Below are 18,896 nucleotides of genomic sequence, written 5' to 3'. Positions count from 1 at the left end.
GTTGATAAATTAAAATTTAGTATGGTTTAGATGCTCACTTTAGAATGGGACATCTCAGAGAGATCTCATGACAAAGAAATTTAACGCTGAATATCAACACAACAAAACAGTCACAAATTCCATTTTTTGACCTAAAAAAAAATCATTATTCATGCAGATCTGAGCCTAAATCTAGGTCGAAAGCCATTTGCACTACTGTCTGTATTCAGAAATGAACAGGAAGTGCTGCTCCCTTTACAGGGGTAGCGACGAATATCCTGTACTTTGCTAAAGAAACATCAAAGGCTTTTTGTTGTCGAGACCCACGTTGATGAAGGCATTCAGGTAGCAAAAAAAAAGAATGCTTGCAAGAAAGGATGTTACTGTGTCAAAAAAAGGAATAACAGGAGGCAGAGAATAAAGATCGATATGTTTTAATAGGATATCAGTGCAGAAATACAACTATTCCCCGGGTAATATTTCCCATACATTAATGTCAACAACAATTACTACTGCTACAATAATAATAATAATAATAATAGTGATATTGGTGTGTTATTGGAACATAAAAATACAGAATTGCTTAGTGTTACTAACAAGCCCAAACATTTAAGGAGACAATGGGAGATGGTTTTAGAAAATTGACATCAAAACAGTATCACAATATAATAAAGGTTAACTTTTTACAGCATTTTACCTTGGCATTAATCTCTGTAGTGAACATTTCAGCAAAAAATAAATTCCTGTTCATTTCCTGTTAATGAATACTTTAAGAATACCTTTTAAAACACTGCTGGCCAGATGTGGTGGTGTTTTTTTATGCACACTTTCATGCTACATATTCAGCCAAAAAAAAAACCTTTAGGTGTCATTTACAGTAGAAAATGTGCAAAAAAGGTCAAGAAGTGGAAAGTGGAGCTGATTGCTTACGTAGGGCATTTAGTGATAGTCAGTTTTGTGTGTGATTTATCAGCCTCAGGTGTAAATGATCACCATGCTGTCAGGTGCGTTTTCCCTTTTGTTACTTCTCAAAGATATTCCTTCATGAAGAAGATTTAATAATGCGACACCATATTTAAATTTTGCACAATTGAATTTTGCTGCTTTAATACTGTTTACATCCATTGGGATGAAGCCTTAGTAAGGTACTCTACTGTACCTTTCCTTGTTGCCTAGGTGGTACACTCAAGAGTACACCTTTAATATGCATAATTTTTGCCTTGTACTTGTACATGTGTAATGACAATAAAGTTGAATCTAATCTAATCTAATCTAATAATTTACCTAGAATGTTCTATTGTGTACTATTAGCTTTAATCTAAAAAGCTAATTATGGTACAATTATATAATCACGTTAGGTACACTACATAGGTGAAAGATACATATTAAAGATATTGTATTATAAGATATTACAAATACAGATTATTTACCCTTGCGGGCTCCACCCCAGTAATAAGGAAAGGAACAATTTAATACTATTTTAACACAATTATATATGCACATTTTTTCTATTAGGTTTAAGCCAATTGGGGATTTCATGGCACATGAGCCATATTAATGCCCTCAACACCGTTTTCTTGTTCTGACACAAGGGTCTGTATTATTATTATTATTATCTCTTCATTACCTGCATTTCAAGTAAATTGAACAGATGTCAGAAGCAATCTGGAGCCGCATCGAGTCACATACCTCTGGCCCTGAGGCTGTTTTTCAGCCGTCGGAGTTTCAGTAATCACCAGTGTATATCTTGACTATGCTTTATATTATGTTTCTCAAGAAAAAAAGATTATGTGCATGTAATTATATTAGTGTTATTAAGTATACCTATTTATATAGTGTTTATGTGTGCGTGTATATAGCTATGTCCTGAATGACACTTACTTGGGTCAGGAGGTTCAAAGTGCATCAACATTATCTCAGGTTAGCATTTTAAAAATACAGTAATGTGTCATTTCTAGACAGAGGAAAACAGATGGACAGAGATGTTGTTCAGACTGAAGAGATGTACATCAGTGGGTAGACCGAGCAGGCTGTATATCTCTGTATCTAACTACAGTGATTGCTGCTATCTCTCTCCATTTATCTAACATTGGCCTGATATTGTGTCTACTGTGCATAATGTCCTAGCATTGTATCAGATAGGATGGAGGAATCTTTAAAAAATATATATATCTAAAGTTCATCAAGGACATTTTTACAGGCCTGTACTAGAAATCTTAGGTTTGAGGTTAATTTCTACTTTTGGAGAATCCTACTTATAATCCTTCACTGCTAATCAGCATCTACTGAGCTGCTTAACCTTCAAATCTGCATAGTATAAAAAAAATACACCATTCAGCCTAGAATCTCATTGGGCAATGTTTTTGGGTAAATTTTTTCATATTGTATTAAACTCAAACAGAACATTATATTTGATTGTATTGTTTTGGTTTCTTATCGACTATCAACTAAAACTGACCAATGTGTATGACAATGAGCAAATGCAGATTTGTAATGTGTTTGTGGGTGAAAAAATAGTAGATTAGATCAACAAATACAACTATTTAAAAAAAAAAAAAAAAAGCAGGAAGAGTACGCCTTCAAGCGAAAGCTTCGGTAATTAAGTCAAAATTTATTAATCCATTATTATGCTAGTTCATTCGACTTTAAAGACAACCTCAGCTAGTGTGACAGAAACACTGTTAGAAGTATTAAAGACAGTTTCTTACCACAAATGCCACACATATCATTAAGAAATGATAAAATTGAAAATGTTGGTTAGAACTTTTGCTAAATTTGCTACATCTCAAAAACAGACTTTTTCATTTTAATAATTCTTCTCTCTTTTTTTATTTATTTATTTTTTTTTACCTCATTTCTTATTAGGAGTAAAAAGAAATCTGCACTGGTCTGCCAACAAATATAATATGCTTTTATGTATCACAAAGGAAAACAAATACCACTAGAAAGGAGCCAGCACTAAAGACCACTTAAATTCAGCACTCCGATCCACATCTACTGAGTAGACAAGACAAAGTACCCAGGTATTTGAGTGCTACAACTTTTACATTATAGAGAACTTTATCATAAAAACTTTATAGAATCCTCCTTTAAATATCATGTATACAGCTAAAATGACAAAAATAAAAACTATATAGAGTCGTCTGCACACAAAAGGCAATGGACAGAGAAACGGAGCGGGAGATTGACAGAAAGAAAAAGTAGTGCTGTAACACTGGAACTGAACAGAGAAGGCACTAAAGCATGCATACATATTACAGGTATAGGCTTAAGGTGTCAGAGGTAGGAAATTTAGAGAGAAATACAGAAAATTGAAGGTCAAATAACATTCTTACAGTAGATCATCATTCTTCAAGAGAGTAGAACAGGGAAATAGAAAGAAGTGCACTAAAAAAATGTAGCTGAAGGCAGAGAAACAGTAAAATGAACATAACATGCAAAATAATTCAGCACATTAAAGGTGCATTATGGCTCTAACAGTTAAGTAGGTGGATTTGACTTAGAAATGATAGAAATGCTTTTTTTTTTTTACTCTTTGAGCCAACCCCTTAATTTGCACCCATGTTAATGAAGCTCCACCCTCAGGATCTACGTTGGCCTGTAGAGAGACTCTAACATGAGTGACAAGGGGCACATTCAATTCAATTATGAATTCAATTCAAACACAAACAAGGATTTCAGACCCAGAAGTCAGTTTTTCAAATGGGTTTTCTCAGCCACTTGGCATACGTGTGCCATGACCATGACATAAATGCTTATATTTTAGCATGTTTTTACATTTTACATCTTCCAGGTTATGTACAAGTTCGAAATAAAAACAAAATGACTATTGCACCTTTAAGAAATATCTTTTGTAACTAAAAATATACTATATAATGTGTGTATACTGTATTATACTATGTATAGGACTGCATATAATTTATAAAGATGAAGACAATAAAAACAGAAAGCTACATTCTCATTATATATGGTAGGGTAGGGTAGAGGTGTGTGCATTTAAGACCCGCTACTGTGCACAATCTGTGCTCGTGAATTGATTGGCTGATGAACCAAGTGGGGTATGTTGAGAGAACAATACTACAATGTGTAGTGGAAAGGGTAGAACATGGTGCATGAATGTAATCTGGATTGTGGTTGATACTCCGGGTATTGTGAGTGATATACTGTAGCTAGGTTAACTAAGAAAAGGTTACTCTAGGTGGCCTGGTCTAAAGCACACAGTAGATCACTGCCCTGAAGCAGGTGCAGGTTGCCTTGCAGAGGGATGTTCACTTCGCAGTCATAACGTGTCAGCTCGGGCAGATAGTACATCTCAAACGAGGGCCCAAGCAGACGACTCGCCACACCTACAAATGTCAAATCATTGTTTACTACACATGCAGGTCAACAGAAACTGGTGTTATTCATGTATTTAGTTACATGCACAGAAATTTGAGCATTCATAATTCTTCAATGGTTTGCATTAAGGGCAGTATGCAGAGTTGAGTTACGTGCACATAATAAGGATTTAATACCTCAAGCTGCACAAATTGGTATTTAAACCTGAGACTTAACAAGACACTTAACAAGTGTCATTAGGAGATTGTGTGAGTTTGAATAAAAACAGAGGTCTCGGTGTCTCAGGTACATGCTATTATTAAAATAAACTTATTCTGCAAGAATGAATTTATGTTGCAATTTATATGACAAATGTCATATGGCACTAATATTAATGAAAATTAGTGTCACTTTAAAGTGCAGTAAAAGCAAAAAGAGATGCTCTACGAACACAGCAAATAAAACGAGATCCGATCGAATAAAAGTCTAAGCTGCATGATCAGCATTAAATCGGCAATTAATTTAAATTATTATTTGTGTATTTTAATCTGTAGGACGCTTCTCTAGTAGAACTTAGGTGGCCAACTCTGAACACAGCTCTAAAAATCAGATGGAGTGTGACTCTGAATCAGAACATGCATGTCATGAGCTCACCTTCCATTTTCGTGTTAGGGAGCATGTTGTAGTCTGTGTAGTTACAGCACCGTTCTGAGTAATCTTTTTTCCCCAGCACTGTTTGATTACCTTGATACTGAGTTTTTCTCTGCTGGTGGCCCTTGTGCTCATCTGTAGAGAAAAAGTACGTTGTAGAAAACAATTCGGTTCCTAGACACATTGAACAATTCACCTGTAGGTCCAACTATAGATTCCATGAAATGAGCTAAAGTATAATTTTATGATTTATATTCAGGACAGATTTTATGGTACCTCTGTATTATTATATTGTATTATTATATGTGGCATTATTAGCATACTGAAACAGACATAATATGCATTTTTTGTACCTTTGCAAACTTCTATCTAATAGGGTATATTTGTGGACACCTGACCATCACACTTTTTACGAGTACTTCATCTCAAAGGTGTTCAGTGGGGTTGAGGTGAGGACTCAATGTCTTCCACTCCAACCTTGGCAGACCATGTCTTCATGGACCTTGCTTTGTGTACAGGTGCATTGTTGTACTGGATTAAGTTTAGGCCTTTAGTTCTTACAAGGGAAATTATAATGCTATTATAATGCTGATTTTGTGCTTTCAACTATGTAGCAACAATCTGGAGAAAGCCTACATATGAGTGTGATTGTCAGGTGTTGACAATTTTTTACTCATATAATCCATTACACACTAGGACTAAAACATTGTCTGTGTACTGTTTTGTAGGTTTCATGTGTTTGTTAGATTTTAGGCTTATGGACTCTTTACCTGTTAAGGCACTGTTGCTTTGAGACATCCTGTTCAAAATGGCACAGCTTTCATTCTTCATCCTTTTCCACATCTCAGGTGGCTTGATAGCAGATGAAACCCCCTACACAATTCAAATGTACATCGACACATAGTTAAGAAAAAAAAAAAATGATAGGAAGACTGGCTGATTGGATAATTGCATTGTTCCTATTAAAATGGATCCTATTAACGCAATCATGTAGCAGCAGCACAATGCAAGAAAATCATGCAGATACAGGTCAAGAATTTCAGTTAATGTCCACATCAAAAATCAGAAAGTGTCTATAACCATGGCATGGTTGTTGGTGGCAGATTGGTTGGTCTGACTTTCAGAAAATACCCATCACGTGGGATTTTCACACATAATAGTCTCTAGAATTCACATAGAATGGTGTGAAAAACAAACAAACCAAAAAAAAAACTTCCTCAAGGTCCAAAGGCTAAAATGCCTTGTTAAGGAGAGAGGGAGTAGACTGGTCTGAGCTGATAGAAACTCTACACTAACAAGTAAATAAAATCAAATAAGCACTCTTTACAATCCTGGTGAGCAACGTGGTCTGCTGTCGTAGCCCATAGACCTCAAGGTTTGACGTTTTGTGCAAGCGGAGATGCTTTTCTGCTCTCTAAGGCTGTAAATAGTGATAACTTGAGTTACTATATCCTTCCTGGCTGATCGAATCAATCCGGCCATTTTCCTCTGACCTCTTATCAACAAGGTATTTCGACCTACAGCATTGTCACTCACCCACTGTTTTTTGTTTTTCGGACCATTTTGTATAAACTCTAGAATTAGTAGATTAGCAGTTTCTGTAATACTCAAAGCAGCCCATTTGGTGCAAGCAGCCATGCCACAGTTAAAGTCACAAAGTCCCCATTCTGATGTTGTTAATCTGAACATTAACTGAAGTTCCTGACCTGTATCTGCATGATTTTATGCACTGTGCTGCTTGCTATCTATACTTCAAATAGTACCGAGAGAGATTAATCGACTTACTGTGCTCATCTGCAAAAATGATCGCTTCATAGCGTTTGGTATTGTGCCCCGGCCTGGGCTTATGTCTCTGTAGGCTTTACAAGGTCTGTATTTCTCCATGGACCTACCAAATGACACAATTGTTACTCTAAAAAAATTGTTACAGCTAAAACATCACCACTGCAAATGCAATTTTAACTGTTTCCTAGAATCCATTCAGAAAATAAAATACATTAAGATCAATTCTATAGAATTACCTTTGGCCGTGGAGGGACATGCAATTTGTTTGCAGAGCTTGGCATGAGTGCTTTTCCACCAATGAGTCTATCATACCACCTTTAGTATTGGGGTAATTTATTGGCGGGTCAGGTGGCCACTGCAGACTATGATGCCCACCCATAGCGGCTAGTGGTGTGCTGGCTGGATTGGTGTGGTGTGCCAGAGGCATGGGGCTGGGGTAAAATATGGGTGGCCAGTGCTCCATTGTGGCAGCACTGGGTGCCTGCTTCTCACTAGCAGAGTGCGGGTTTGGCAGGAAGTGGGAACCTGGAGGTGGGGTAAGTGGCTGGAAGAAGTTGGCGATGTTGCCGAAGTTGTACTGACTAATGCCTGGAGCAACAGCCTCAGGCAGAGTCTCCTCCTGACAGATGGGATTAAGCTGGAAGTCTTCACCATCCATTGGAATGTAAGGGGCCAGTGTCTCCAGGTCTAAGTCACTCAGCTCAGTCTGAAAGGAACAGAAGGAAGTAGGGCTATTAATATACAAGCCCTGATTTTCTGAGACTTTGTGAGCATAAATGATTTTGAGACATACTTTATATTTAAAATTAGATATGAAATATAGTACGCATGCCATAGTTTTAAAACTCATATCACTTAAAGTTACACTTTAGTCTAGTAAACACATGTTTGTCTGGCAAGCCTAGTCTACCAATTTTAGCAATTGCTATAGGATCTGGTAGGTTTTGTCAATAAAAGTGGTCAAGAACCATCTGCTATCATAGAGTAGATGGAGGCAGTTTGACTGTTAGATCCGATGACCACTCTCAGACCTTCCTACAGCACGTGAGAAGCATGTGAGAAACACTCACAACTTCTTCAAATGAAATGGTCGAGCTTTTAAAGATTTTTTCAGTCTAGTTCCCAAACCTTGCTCTGAAAAATTGGAGTTAGTGTTCTCATAAGTGTGCAATAAAACATATATAGACAACTGTGCAAAGAGCCAATGAGAACCTCCCTTGGCCCTTGCAACCTTCCCTATTCTGACTTTTGTAGCCAGAAATGTGTTAAGAAAAGATTCAACACATTTGAAGAATCTCTCACTAGCATCTACCTCTTGGCTGTAGGAGCTTTTGCCCTGGGTGTCCATAGCAAACAGTTTTTCTGTGATCTCCATCTTCAGGTCATCCACTGGGCTTTTATAATCATCTGGGCTGCTGGGCTGTAGAAAAAGATGCAAGCCCAAATACTCAACATTGATAAAAGGAAAGCCCAATAAAATTGCTTTTGGAAAGCTTGAATTTACCGTGGAGCAGCTGCTGATGCTGGGAGTGGCACTGCTGGTTGGTGGAGCCTGAGGTATAGAGAAGTTGCCACTAATTTTAGGCATGTTATGGCCCTCCGTGACTGAGTGAGTTGCAGGGGGATGCATAGGAGAAACCTTAGAGCACACTGGGTATTTCTCAAATGTTGGATGACCTACAATGCAAAATGCAGGAGGATTTAAGTGTTACTGAACATTACACAGAAGAAGTATGTAGTAGAAGTAACTAAACATCAAGAGTCTCCATTTATGATAGCAAGCAGTAGTGGTTTGTTCTGACATTACCAAAATTCAGGGGGATGATATCATCACCAGGAGTCGGTGCCAAGTGAGTGAGATCCTCTGGTTCCTCTTTGAACTTGGTGAAGAGGTCTCCACTAGTCTCAGAGGCCACGGTAGATCCAGCCTGGCTGAAGAAACTGTTCATATGTTTCTTCAACAATGAATCTGTCTGGTCTTTAGAGAAGATAGTGGACTTCTCCTCAACATCACTTTTAAATGAAAGAGGGACACGGGGAAAGAGGGACACGGGTTCATTGAAACCAGACAGAATATAGGAAAATATAAAGCAAGTTACAAAAAGATGTGGTTTACATGTTTATATCTTTCCACCAACCTCAGGATATAGTTGACACACACGATGCACTGTGGCTGAGAGTTACGACTACTGTAAATGACAGTGCCCTGAGTCTCCACCCACACGAAGCCCCCATGCTTGGCCAACATCCGGTAATGTCCACTCACAGTCTGGCCTTTTGTACATACTGTAGAATGATAAAATTAGACACTATTTAATAACCGTTTTAAATATTAGTTTAACATGCTGTACACGTTTTCATGTCTATAACTATCATCAAATAATAGCCTAATAAACACTATCTTGAATATTCACATTAAAACTTCAAGATTATTTATTTTTGTACTTAACACTAGAAAATATCAAAAACCATTCTGTGGAATGTAACTCGCCATTTAATCTAAATAAGTATAATAATCATGAGTTGGAGAATATTGCGCCATTTAATCATTTAGAACCGGAAGCACCTGTAACCCTGCTGATTCATGCAATTACCCAATCATTCAATCATAAGTACAAAAATGATTTATATACGAATGAAATACTTTAGTAAATGTTCACTGTGATGGATGCTGTTGGCAGACTTTGGTTATTTCAGAAATTGCTGTCATCCTGGGGTGTTCACTCATTAAAGTTCACAATGCAAAAAAACAAACATACAAAAAAAAAAAACTTCCAGTGAACAGGAGCTCTGCAGGAGGAAATGTCTTGTTAATGAGAGGAGTAAGAGAATAATGGCCAGGCAACTCAGGCAGCTCGAACCAGTCTGGCCATTTTTCGCACCAGTCTGTGTAAACTCTAAAGATTGCTATGTGTAAAACAGCAGATCAGCAGTTTCTGAAATACTCCAACCAGCCCTGCTGGGCTCACGACAATCAGCAATCACACCATGGTAAAGTTACTGAGATCCCATTTTATACCCATTCTGGTGTTTGATGTGAATATTAACTGAAGCTCTTTATTATGAACTGTGTTGCTGTCACGTGAGAGACACTATGTACAAAAAAATGTACATTAAAAAAAAGTTTAAAAAATTTATGAAAGTTAAAAGAAAGAAAAAAAAAGAATAGTAAGAAAAGGACTGTACTTTGAGTATTTTCTCCCTCACAAAGTAAAACAAACAGAACAAACAAGCAAGATCATTTTTATTTCAATATTTCAAAGATTTATGGCAGCCATACGCTGCAGTAGATTCAGAGCTGATGTATGATGTACAAATTCACGCATATTAGTTTTGATAGCATGAGCCGGTCTCTTCTTTCTTGGACCCGGCCCAAATTTTGCATGGGAAAGCTGTGGGCTGAGGGTCATAGGGTTCACTAAGGCAGGATTAGCCAACACTAGTATATGCTGATCTGCACACCGGTCACATTGCCCTAGCCAATTGTCTGGCTGAATCCACAGACAGCAGCAAAGAGCTAGCTCTGAGCTAGCTGCTGTGCTGGGAAAATGCCCCAAGAACACAATGTAGTATATGTCTCATAGTGGTGTTAGCCTGTCTGTTGTTTGCATTATGTTACTTTTTCCATATGTACTGTATAAGAAAGCAAATGTTGTCCTCAACTTGAAACAGCCCACACAAAACACCTGGCAATCTGGCTTCAAAGCTCTATGCCACATAATACTGATAAGCTTCACGCTGCTAGATCAGCTACTATCCCTCAAGCAATCTTCTGTGACTTCAATGCAGCCTTTGCAATGTCAATCCCAACACCTTCTTGTCCCAACAAGATTTTTAGTTAGTGGTACAGCATGGCATTCGATTGCTACCTGCAGAAACAATCTCATGAGGTGACACGGTCACTCCACTGGTGTCCCACAAGGCTTACTTTTCATACCATGCTATGTGAAGACATTCAACTCATCCTCTATATTCGTCCCTTAGACACTTGTATTTGTAAACAGATTTTAGCATTTCTGGCAAAGAAGAGCTTGTCAAGAACGGCAGATTAATGGCAGAAGGCTAAACTGTTCTAAAGAAGTGTCCCTATGTCAAAATCCCGTGATAGCGAACTCTCAGATCATACAGTACCATCGGTATTAGTTCTGAGCAACCAACTCTCCTTCTCTCCTTACATTTCTAACCTGACTCGGTCATGCAGGCTTCTCTTTTACAGCCTCAGGTGGATCTGACCACATCTCTGAACTCTTCTAACTGACCCAGAATGCATCTGGATGACTGGTTCAGTCAAGTTCTCACCACTGGCTTCCTGTACTTGACTCCAACAGATATAAAACACTGCTGCTTTGACTACAAAATTGACCGAAAATTGACAAGCCCTATCCTACATGAAGGTACTTATCAAACTGTGCTCTGCACCATTTTTAACATTCAGCATGGCTCAACTTGACTCTCCTCTGATTCCTCTAGTTACAGACAAGACATACATCAAGACTCTTCTCTGTACCGGCACCTAGGTGGTAAAATGAACTTCCCTTGCCTGTCCAAACAGCTGAGTCACTGGCTGTCTTCAAATTTAGACTGAAAACATGCCTCTTCACTAAGAACTAAATGAAGACTAATTAAAAATCGCTCGAATTATACTTTTTTGTAGCTGCTGTAGCAAATTATACTAATTAGCATTTCATCTTAACATTGTTTTGAAACCCTGAACGATTTGCACTAGCAAAAGGATTTGTTTTAAATAGAGAGTATAAATCACTTCTTTAAGTCACTCTGGATAATGGTGTCTGCCAGATGCTATAAATGTAAATGAATAATGAGCTACTGGCCGTGATGTATGTGCGCAATGCGTGGTCCATAGCTCTAGGGTGAACTAATCAGGTTATTTATTCAGACCTTTTCATGTACGAGACATAAAATATATACAAACATATGGGAAAAGACTTCACTTTTAACAAATCCAATCCAGATAAACACTTGCCTTTCTGGTCTCTTTTCTTTTCACCACACAGTGAAAAGGCCCTAATTACATGTTAATGTCACTGCAGAGAGAAGCCACTCCACCTACAGTATCTGATTAGGAGGCAATCTGGGACACCTGGCCGAGGCGAGGGCAAGTCATCCCTGCTCTATTCGATGCTTTTATCTCCCCCTGCCACAAGTCACCAGTAATGCGATTCAAGACATCCTAATGCTTGCTGCAGTCGGCCCTAATAGAGCCAATCCAATAAGGCTCTTTTGAATCGAGATCATAACTCATACGCACATGTGAAATGCAATTTGTCTGCCTCAAGGCCTGGTGGCCTCAGTGCCCCTCCCTTCAGCAGTCTATGTAGACAGTCCAGGTTTCGTAAATCTCACCAGATATAGAGTTTCAGGGTTGTTTGTATTAGGCAGGCGGACGTACAGTGCCGTCTGAAAGCCCACTCCATTGTGACACAGGATTAACGCATATTCATGTTGAGGACTAATTGAACAGAACAGGATGGTAGGGGTATTCAGGGGCATTATAAAAACACAGAGAAAAGGGGTCAGTGGTAGCATTACATTTCAGAGAGATGAAAGTCTGCAATTGAGCATGCATGGTATTGTTGCTTCAGTGGTAGTGGTTATAGTGCCTTAGTAAATAATTAGCCTAGTAAATCAGCAGTGTCTGATCACGATCATGTAGTTTGCATGACCTGACTATGGTTGATATTTTATTTTCTCAGTTTACAGTAAGAAAAAAAAAATCATGCACAAAAGAATGAACTTCTTGAATCAGAGAACCTAAACAGACACAGAATACAGTATGATCAGTGTCCTAGGTGTACATTTTTAGTGATCGTGTTTGGAATTGACACAGAGAACATGTTATATGCATACTTTTCAAACCTATATGATACACTCAGTCCTGAGTCATTCCTGAGGCAACTCAAACAGACTTGCTAAAAGACAAGCAAAATCAATGCAGGTTTACAAAGCAAGGCATAAATCCCATCTTTGCTTGATTTTAACAATCGGTCAAATTCATAAAGCTAGGGTGATCATGCAAAACAGATCTGCTTGCCCAGCATACAAAGATAACAGAATTCTGTGTGCACTTGGATGATAATACAGCTAAGCACATCCAGAATTCTTATTCTCTGAACAAGTTTTTTCAAACAAACTATTGTTGATCCATGGAATGAAATATGAAAAGCAAAACAGAGTTAAAAAATAAGAGCCAAAATCATGTATTAAATATTTCATAATTGACCGTGACACCATAATTAATTTGTACCTACTGTGTTTATAATTTTTAAAAAAAACATACAATTTTCCACTCAGATAGAAAAACTATTTAACTGTTTCTTTGAGGGGAAAAATATGAGGTTGCACACATTTAATGCTGATATTGCTGCCAAGCCATGAGTAATAAAATATTATTTATAATAATACAAATATAATAATTTAGATTTTTTTTCTTAGTATTGTTTTCCCTTTATTTCCTTAATATACCATTTGTACATTAACAATACAATTTGCTTTTTTTTTTTATATACTCCAAGTGAACTCTTACCTGGCCAATAAGAGTGGCTTAGTCTTATTTTCATCTCATTAGCATCACAAAATAAATGCATGAAAATAGACAGACAGTAACATGCATGAGAATCCCCTTACTGAGTGGAGTGTGGGCACAAGTTGTGAAAGAGTAGATTGCTTGGATAACTTATTTACAGTATTAAGCCCAGGGTGATGAAGGCCAGATGAGCAACTTACAATTCTGGTGGCTTCTGGTGGCACTTTCAGAGTCGAGGGCATGGTAGAACTCGTACACAGAGCGACCCAGGAGATCTTCAGGACTGTAGCCCATTAACTCAGTTACCCTAGAACAGGGGGTGCACACAGAAACACATGGACACAATTTTGTAAATGGAAGTCCTCTATATTTGTTCACTTTAAACACTTTGATCTCTGGTTATTTCAAGACAACTTAATAATGATCCATTTCATATGGTCTGGTCTGCACAGCATAAGAACTTAATGACTGTCGTTAAGGAAGGATTTTCAGCTCGTTTGCACATTTCTGTTAAAGATTAATGCCACTTTTCCATCCCGAGGTCATGCTCCAAACTTACCACACTCTAGCATTTTGATGATTAATTCATTTTAAACAGAGCTTTCAATTAACCCTAAAATGTTCATCCTTCCACAGCTGTGCTGTTGCGTAAAGGGAAGCAAACTAAGTAATTAATTATGTTAGCTGCATGGTAGTAGTGTAATGTATTTGCGTATAGATGACAGTGTAACTCAAGATGTTTAATTCTCAAGTGAAAGTACACGTAAGGTGACTTTTGTCTTTGCTCATAGTCGGTTTATATATATGTTATAATATATGACATGGGAGAGCGAGAAAAAAATTTGTATCAAAAATACCTCAGTTTTATTTTTATAGAATTAATGTAAGATTTTAGAATGTGACCCTTTTAGGAAGAAAAATGCAGTCACGAGCTACTGACAGAAGAATTTTTTGTCGTCCTCCTCCATAGAGCAAATGAGGGATGACTCCTGCACCTTAAATGACCTTAAAAAACCGTAACTCCTTGCTCAAAACCATGAGTCACAAAATCAAATTGAGCCAACCGAGCTGTTAAAGTTCATAGGTCGAACCTTGTTCATTTATAGTTTCAACGAAAACTGCATTCCTGTCACTTATAACTGGCAACAGAAAGTTTAGATTTCCGTTTGGATGAAGTTCATTTACTCTGTGTTGTGCCACCTGAAAATGTACGTGGCTGAATCTGTTATAATCTGAATACAAGTACATAAGAGGTGCAGGATGCACAGTACACACTCAAACAGTAACAAGTGGTGAGACCATTAAGACTGGCTTATTAATTCATCCTAGGGATCTTTTTGTGTGGGTGATGATTTGTGATGGTTGGTCACGGTCATATCCTTTACATAGTGCTACACTCGGGCTATAACAGAGCCCTGAACTTACATGAGCTGACTATTAATGCAGAACAATTTGTTCGAAATGTTTATTTTTAGACAAACAAATTTAAAAAACATGAATAAATGTTGAATCATATATCTATACATGACATGCAATTTGGTTCATATGTATGAATAGATTCAAACTGTATAAACAGGACACAATAAAAGTCAAGGATTGTGAAGATATTATGAGTCACTCTAGGTGAATAATAGTGCAGTGATTTAGCAACTCCAGGACTTAGTGGTTTAGCAGCTTCATGACCCCCAGTTCCTAAGTTCAGTTCTAAGCCCTTGTTACTGTCTATGTGGGTTTTACATTTACATTTACGGCATGTTTGACAGACGACTTTATCCAGAGCGATTTTGCCTGTTCTCCAGTTAATTTCCAGATTCTCAGCTTCTTTGATTTACATATAACCAGATCCATCACTTAATTCCTGACAAGAATTAAGCTCTTACTCAAGATGAGTAAATGAATGACTTAATTAATAAATGTAGGTCCCTTGTACAAGTAAACGGTAAGCATGTGCATCTATTTGTGTGTGTGAGTGAGTGAGGGTTACCTCTCGTCACAGTAGGTGAACTTCATGTCCATGCTGTGTCGGCTGAGGAAGGTCTTGCTGTCGAATGGTGTGTCGATGTTGGAGGGGTGAGGGATCGGTTCACACAGCATGACAACACAGGTGAGCGGTGACTCTTTATATCCACATAGAGTGCGTGTAGGACAGCTGTTATACAATTTCACATGACCTGTGCAGTGTAGCACCTGAAGGATGGAAGCACTGATTTAAAAAACCGTTCTCTTGCATTTTGAAATGTATAAATGCGACAGCATACACTCCACGCACATACAGCTGAGCAACTGATAACAACTGATATAATCAATAACAATTATCCAACTGTTAATCACCATCAGACATTTTAGCGAAACATAGAACAATAATTATAACAAAAAAAATATCGCCCCAATTTCAGGCAAACCTTGTAGAATGTCAACCACAAATCAAATCTGACCCAGATAAGTGTCTTCATTAAAGACATCATGTACCTTCCAGCTGGCTGATTTAAGGTTGACGGTGCGCCCTCGACTCGTCACGGTGCATTTCATTCTCATGAAGAAGTCTCTTTCTGTGTTTATCTCTTTGCCTTTCTTCCCCACACCTGCACCAAAATGCACAAAAAATGCAAACTGTTAGAATTTACACTTTTTTTATATTAGATTCTAATTATACTAGATTCAGCTCACTATAAAATTAAATGTGTGTGAACGAGTGTGAACTGTTCTCTCCAGATACAAAGTTCACAGAGGGACCCGAAACAATCTGAGCTACTCTAAGAGAAGTCTCTGGGATCTAATGGAGCTTATGAAGTAATAAATACAAAGGCTACCAGTTGGCATTGTAGCCAGCTAGGCAAAGGGCCTCAAATAATCAAGAAAAGATACATGGTCAAACCAAAACACAGGAGGAAGACTGCAGGAGACTCAGTGAGAGGTCCACAGGAAGAGCAGAGGTCAAAAAGAAGGGAGAGTAGATAAAAGACTGGCGGGAGTGCAAGGGTCAAACTGACAGGGTGGGCTAACATTTCTTTCTTTACATAGCCATTCTTGCCATTTAAAGCTACATTTTTTCCGCCTAAGCACATTACATACACAGAAGGAGAAACCAGGTCCATGTTTTAAAACATATTTTATTTTAATATTCATTCATTATTTTGGAACGACACTGCAATGTTATTTTTATTATATAGTGCTGAGTTTCCTTGATCATACTTGGCTTAATTTTAGGGCTTTTCGACTATTAGGGCTGGACAATAAACTTAGTCAATCTAGTATACTGAATTTATTTTGTACCACATTGCAATTATAATATCCCTTGCAATATGAAAACTCACTAGGCATGTCACTGATAAATTCAATTCAATTCAGTTTTATTTGTATAGCACATTTAACAATGGACATTGTCTCAAGGCAGCATTACAGAACATAAGAAAAATAGTACAAAAAGTTCACGATTAATATTAAACATATTTAAATGTGTTTGTATTTATCACCAATGAGCAATCCTGAGGTGACGGAGACAACTGTGGCAAACAAAGGAAAACCTCCCTTAGATGGAAGAGGAAGAAACCTTGTGAGGAACCAAACTCAAAAGGGAACCTCATCCTCATTTGAATCACACTGAAGGGTTTGATTATGAATTATTATAAACCCCAGAGAGTGTCATTATAAACAATGTCCTTTCTACAGTCATATACATAAAGAAAATCATTTGACCTAAACTATTTTATTTGTAGATTAGTCAGTGCCATGACTTACCATAATAGGAAGCTTACAGGAATAAAGCAATAATAATAAAATTGCAGTTTGTTAGGAGTTCATCTGCATGTTACAGCAACGCTTTAGGTTGGATTTAAACCTAAAGTGGTCAAACGGTCCTGTCCTATCTTAACTGGACTATCATTATGCCCTAAAAGCTGTTAGCTCTCTTGGCTTTGTTTATTATGCCCCTTGGGAGCCTAAGCCTGAAGCAGTCTATTTTCACCCAGATGCCCTGCAAATGAGTCCTTCTGGGTTACATCCTTACCAGTACCAGTGTAAATATCACCAACAAACAGCCAATGCTGTGATAACAATTAACACGTGATATATTGAACAAGCCTTACAGTACTTACTGTATAACAGTGTAATAGTATCTACATGACTAAACTGCCACAAATAATGGATGAAAAATACACTGCAGTACCGGTGGTAATTTGTGGGTTGGTGGATTGGGAAATTACCAGTTTTGAGGCTCAGGTTCTCACGTATCTCATCATGGTCACAGGGGTGTGTGAAATCAAAGATACTGTGGCCTATCAGTTCAACCTGGTAAGAGATCATATATACACAAGATTGTTATTTTATAGCAATCATAGGTTCCATTGCATGAGAGAGGACCAACTTGTAGACAATGTTGTGTGTTACATGTTTTGTCTGGTATGAACATGTGTGAGCATTGACCTTGTTGGGTCTTACAAAGATTATAAACCTTTAACGTTCTTTGTGTTTTGATATAATGACTGACCATCTTAGTGTGTGTGTGTGTGTGTGTGTGTGTGTGTGTGTGAGAGAGAGAGAAACGGAGGCTTGTGTGGCTCCAGAATAACAAAGTGGTGACTACACACGTTAAGTCATTTACAGTAGCTCTTATTTACTCTTCAAAAGTGGAGCTCCAACTGGCCTGCTTTGTTGCCTGTTATCTCTAGTAGTTGTGTGGGTTTGTGTGCATGTATGTTTATTGGTGTGTTTACCTGTGTCAGCCCCATGAATTTGTTGATATTCTCTGAGAGGAAGATCATGTCTCCGTCTGATGTTACCACGGAGATGAAGCCTTCTAGTGACTTCATATAAAGACTGTCCATCTGTCTGTCTATGTCTGTTTCACTGGTATGGCAGCCTGCAATACAACACACACACACACACACACACACAACATATGTACAACAGATGCACAACACACAAACACTCACAATCGAATAAAGCTGTTGAAGTGTATTTGTGAAGTGTTTGTGTGTGTTCATGTTGTTTTGGTTTAAGGCTGTGGCTCGTAGCCAAAACAAACTAGAACAACTTCATCCTGCTACTCTTAATCCTCCCTAAAACAGCAACCTCCTCTTTGTCACTTCCCTTGGGCCACATCACCCTTTTGCCCGTCAACACACACACACACACAATTTGTAAATGTTTAAAGACTGGTATAAAAATGTATGACAGAATTCAGGAGATTAAAGAGAAATGTCCAAATTTATCTTTAATTTGTGAACAAACAAAGTATAATCTTTTCATCCCAAACCTATAGACATACAATTTACATTTACATGTCCGAGAAAAAGTCTCTAAAATGGCCACAAGTTAATTGTTTTCCAATTAAGTAATCTAATCTACCTCAAATGAGTGAGAATTAACAGGTATAAACATTGTCACTCAAATCCTTAGCTAGAGGATGTCTGTCTCCGTATGAGTGTGAGTTATAACTGTGTGTTGGTGAAATGTGGTGCTGGTTCTGGCGTGGGTTCAGTGGAGGTGGATTGAGCAGCAGAAGGAGAACACAGACTGGCTCTGCGGTGGGGGGTCGGAAGCATGTGATTGCTCCAGTGTGCTTCCTTCAGATAAGAGCCGTTCTCAAGGACTGCGGAGGCCTGGAGCTGGAGTCGAGCCG

At 38.0% G+C, this 18,896-nt stretch overlaps 1 protein-coding gene across 1 annotated transcript in view; it reads right to left on the bottom strand.

Annotated features, from left to right (window-relative positions):
- Positions 1-2,570: 2,570 nt before the first annotated feature.
- epas1b (endothelial PAS domain protein 1b) overlaps positions 2,571-18,896 on the bottom strand; it is a 31,963-nt gene continuing 15,637 nt past the window's right edge. The window contains exons 3-16 of the mRNA XM_060872133.1: positions 17,989-18,134; positions 17,479-17,563; positions 15,746-15,858; positions 15,261-15,463; positions 13,477-13,583; positions 8,871-9,018; positions 8,540-8,745; positions 8,237-8,409; positions 8,045-8,152; positions 6,969-7,438; positions 6,733-6,835; positions 5,718-5,820; positions 4,951-5,082; positions 2,571-4,325 (exon numbers count right to left, since the gene is read on the bottom strand). Of these exons, the coding sequence (XP_060728116.1) occupies positions 4,174-4,325; positions 4,951-5,082; positions 5,718-5,820; positions 6,733-6,835; positions 6,969-7,438; positions 8,045-8,152; positions 8,237-8,409; positions 8,540-8,745; positions 8,871-9,018; positions 13,477-13,583; positions 15,261-15,463; positions 15,746-15,858; positions 17,479-17,563; positions 17,989-18,134 (2,249 nt within the window). The 3' untranslated portion in view covers positions 2,571-4,173. The remainder of the gene's footprint in view (positions 4,326-4,950; positions 5,083-5,717; positions 5,821-6,732; positions 6,836-6,968; positions 7,439-8,044; positions 8,153-8,236; positions 8,410-8,539; positions 8,746-8,870; positions 9,019-13,476; positions 13,584-15,260; positions 15,464-15,745; positions 15,859-17,478; positions 17,564-17,988; positions 18,135-18,896) is intronic.

Source organism: Tachysurus vachellii, chromosome 6 (genome assembly GCF_030014155.1).
Source record: "Tachysurus vachellii isolate PV-2020 chromosome 6, HZAU_Pvac_v1, whole genome shotgun sequence".
Lineage (NCBI taxonomy): Eukaryota > Metazoa > Chordata > Actinopteri > Siluriformes > Bagridae > Tachysurus > Tachysurus vachellii.
Note: the sequence above shows the minus strand (reverse complement) of the source record. Positions and strands in the feature narration are given on the sequence as shown.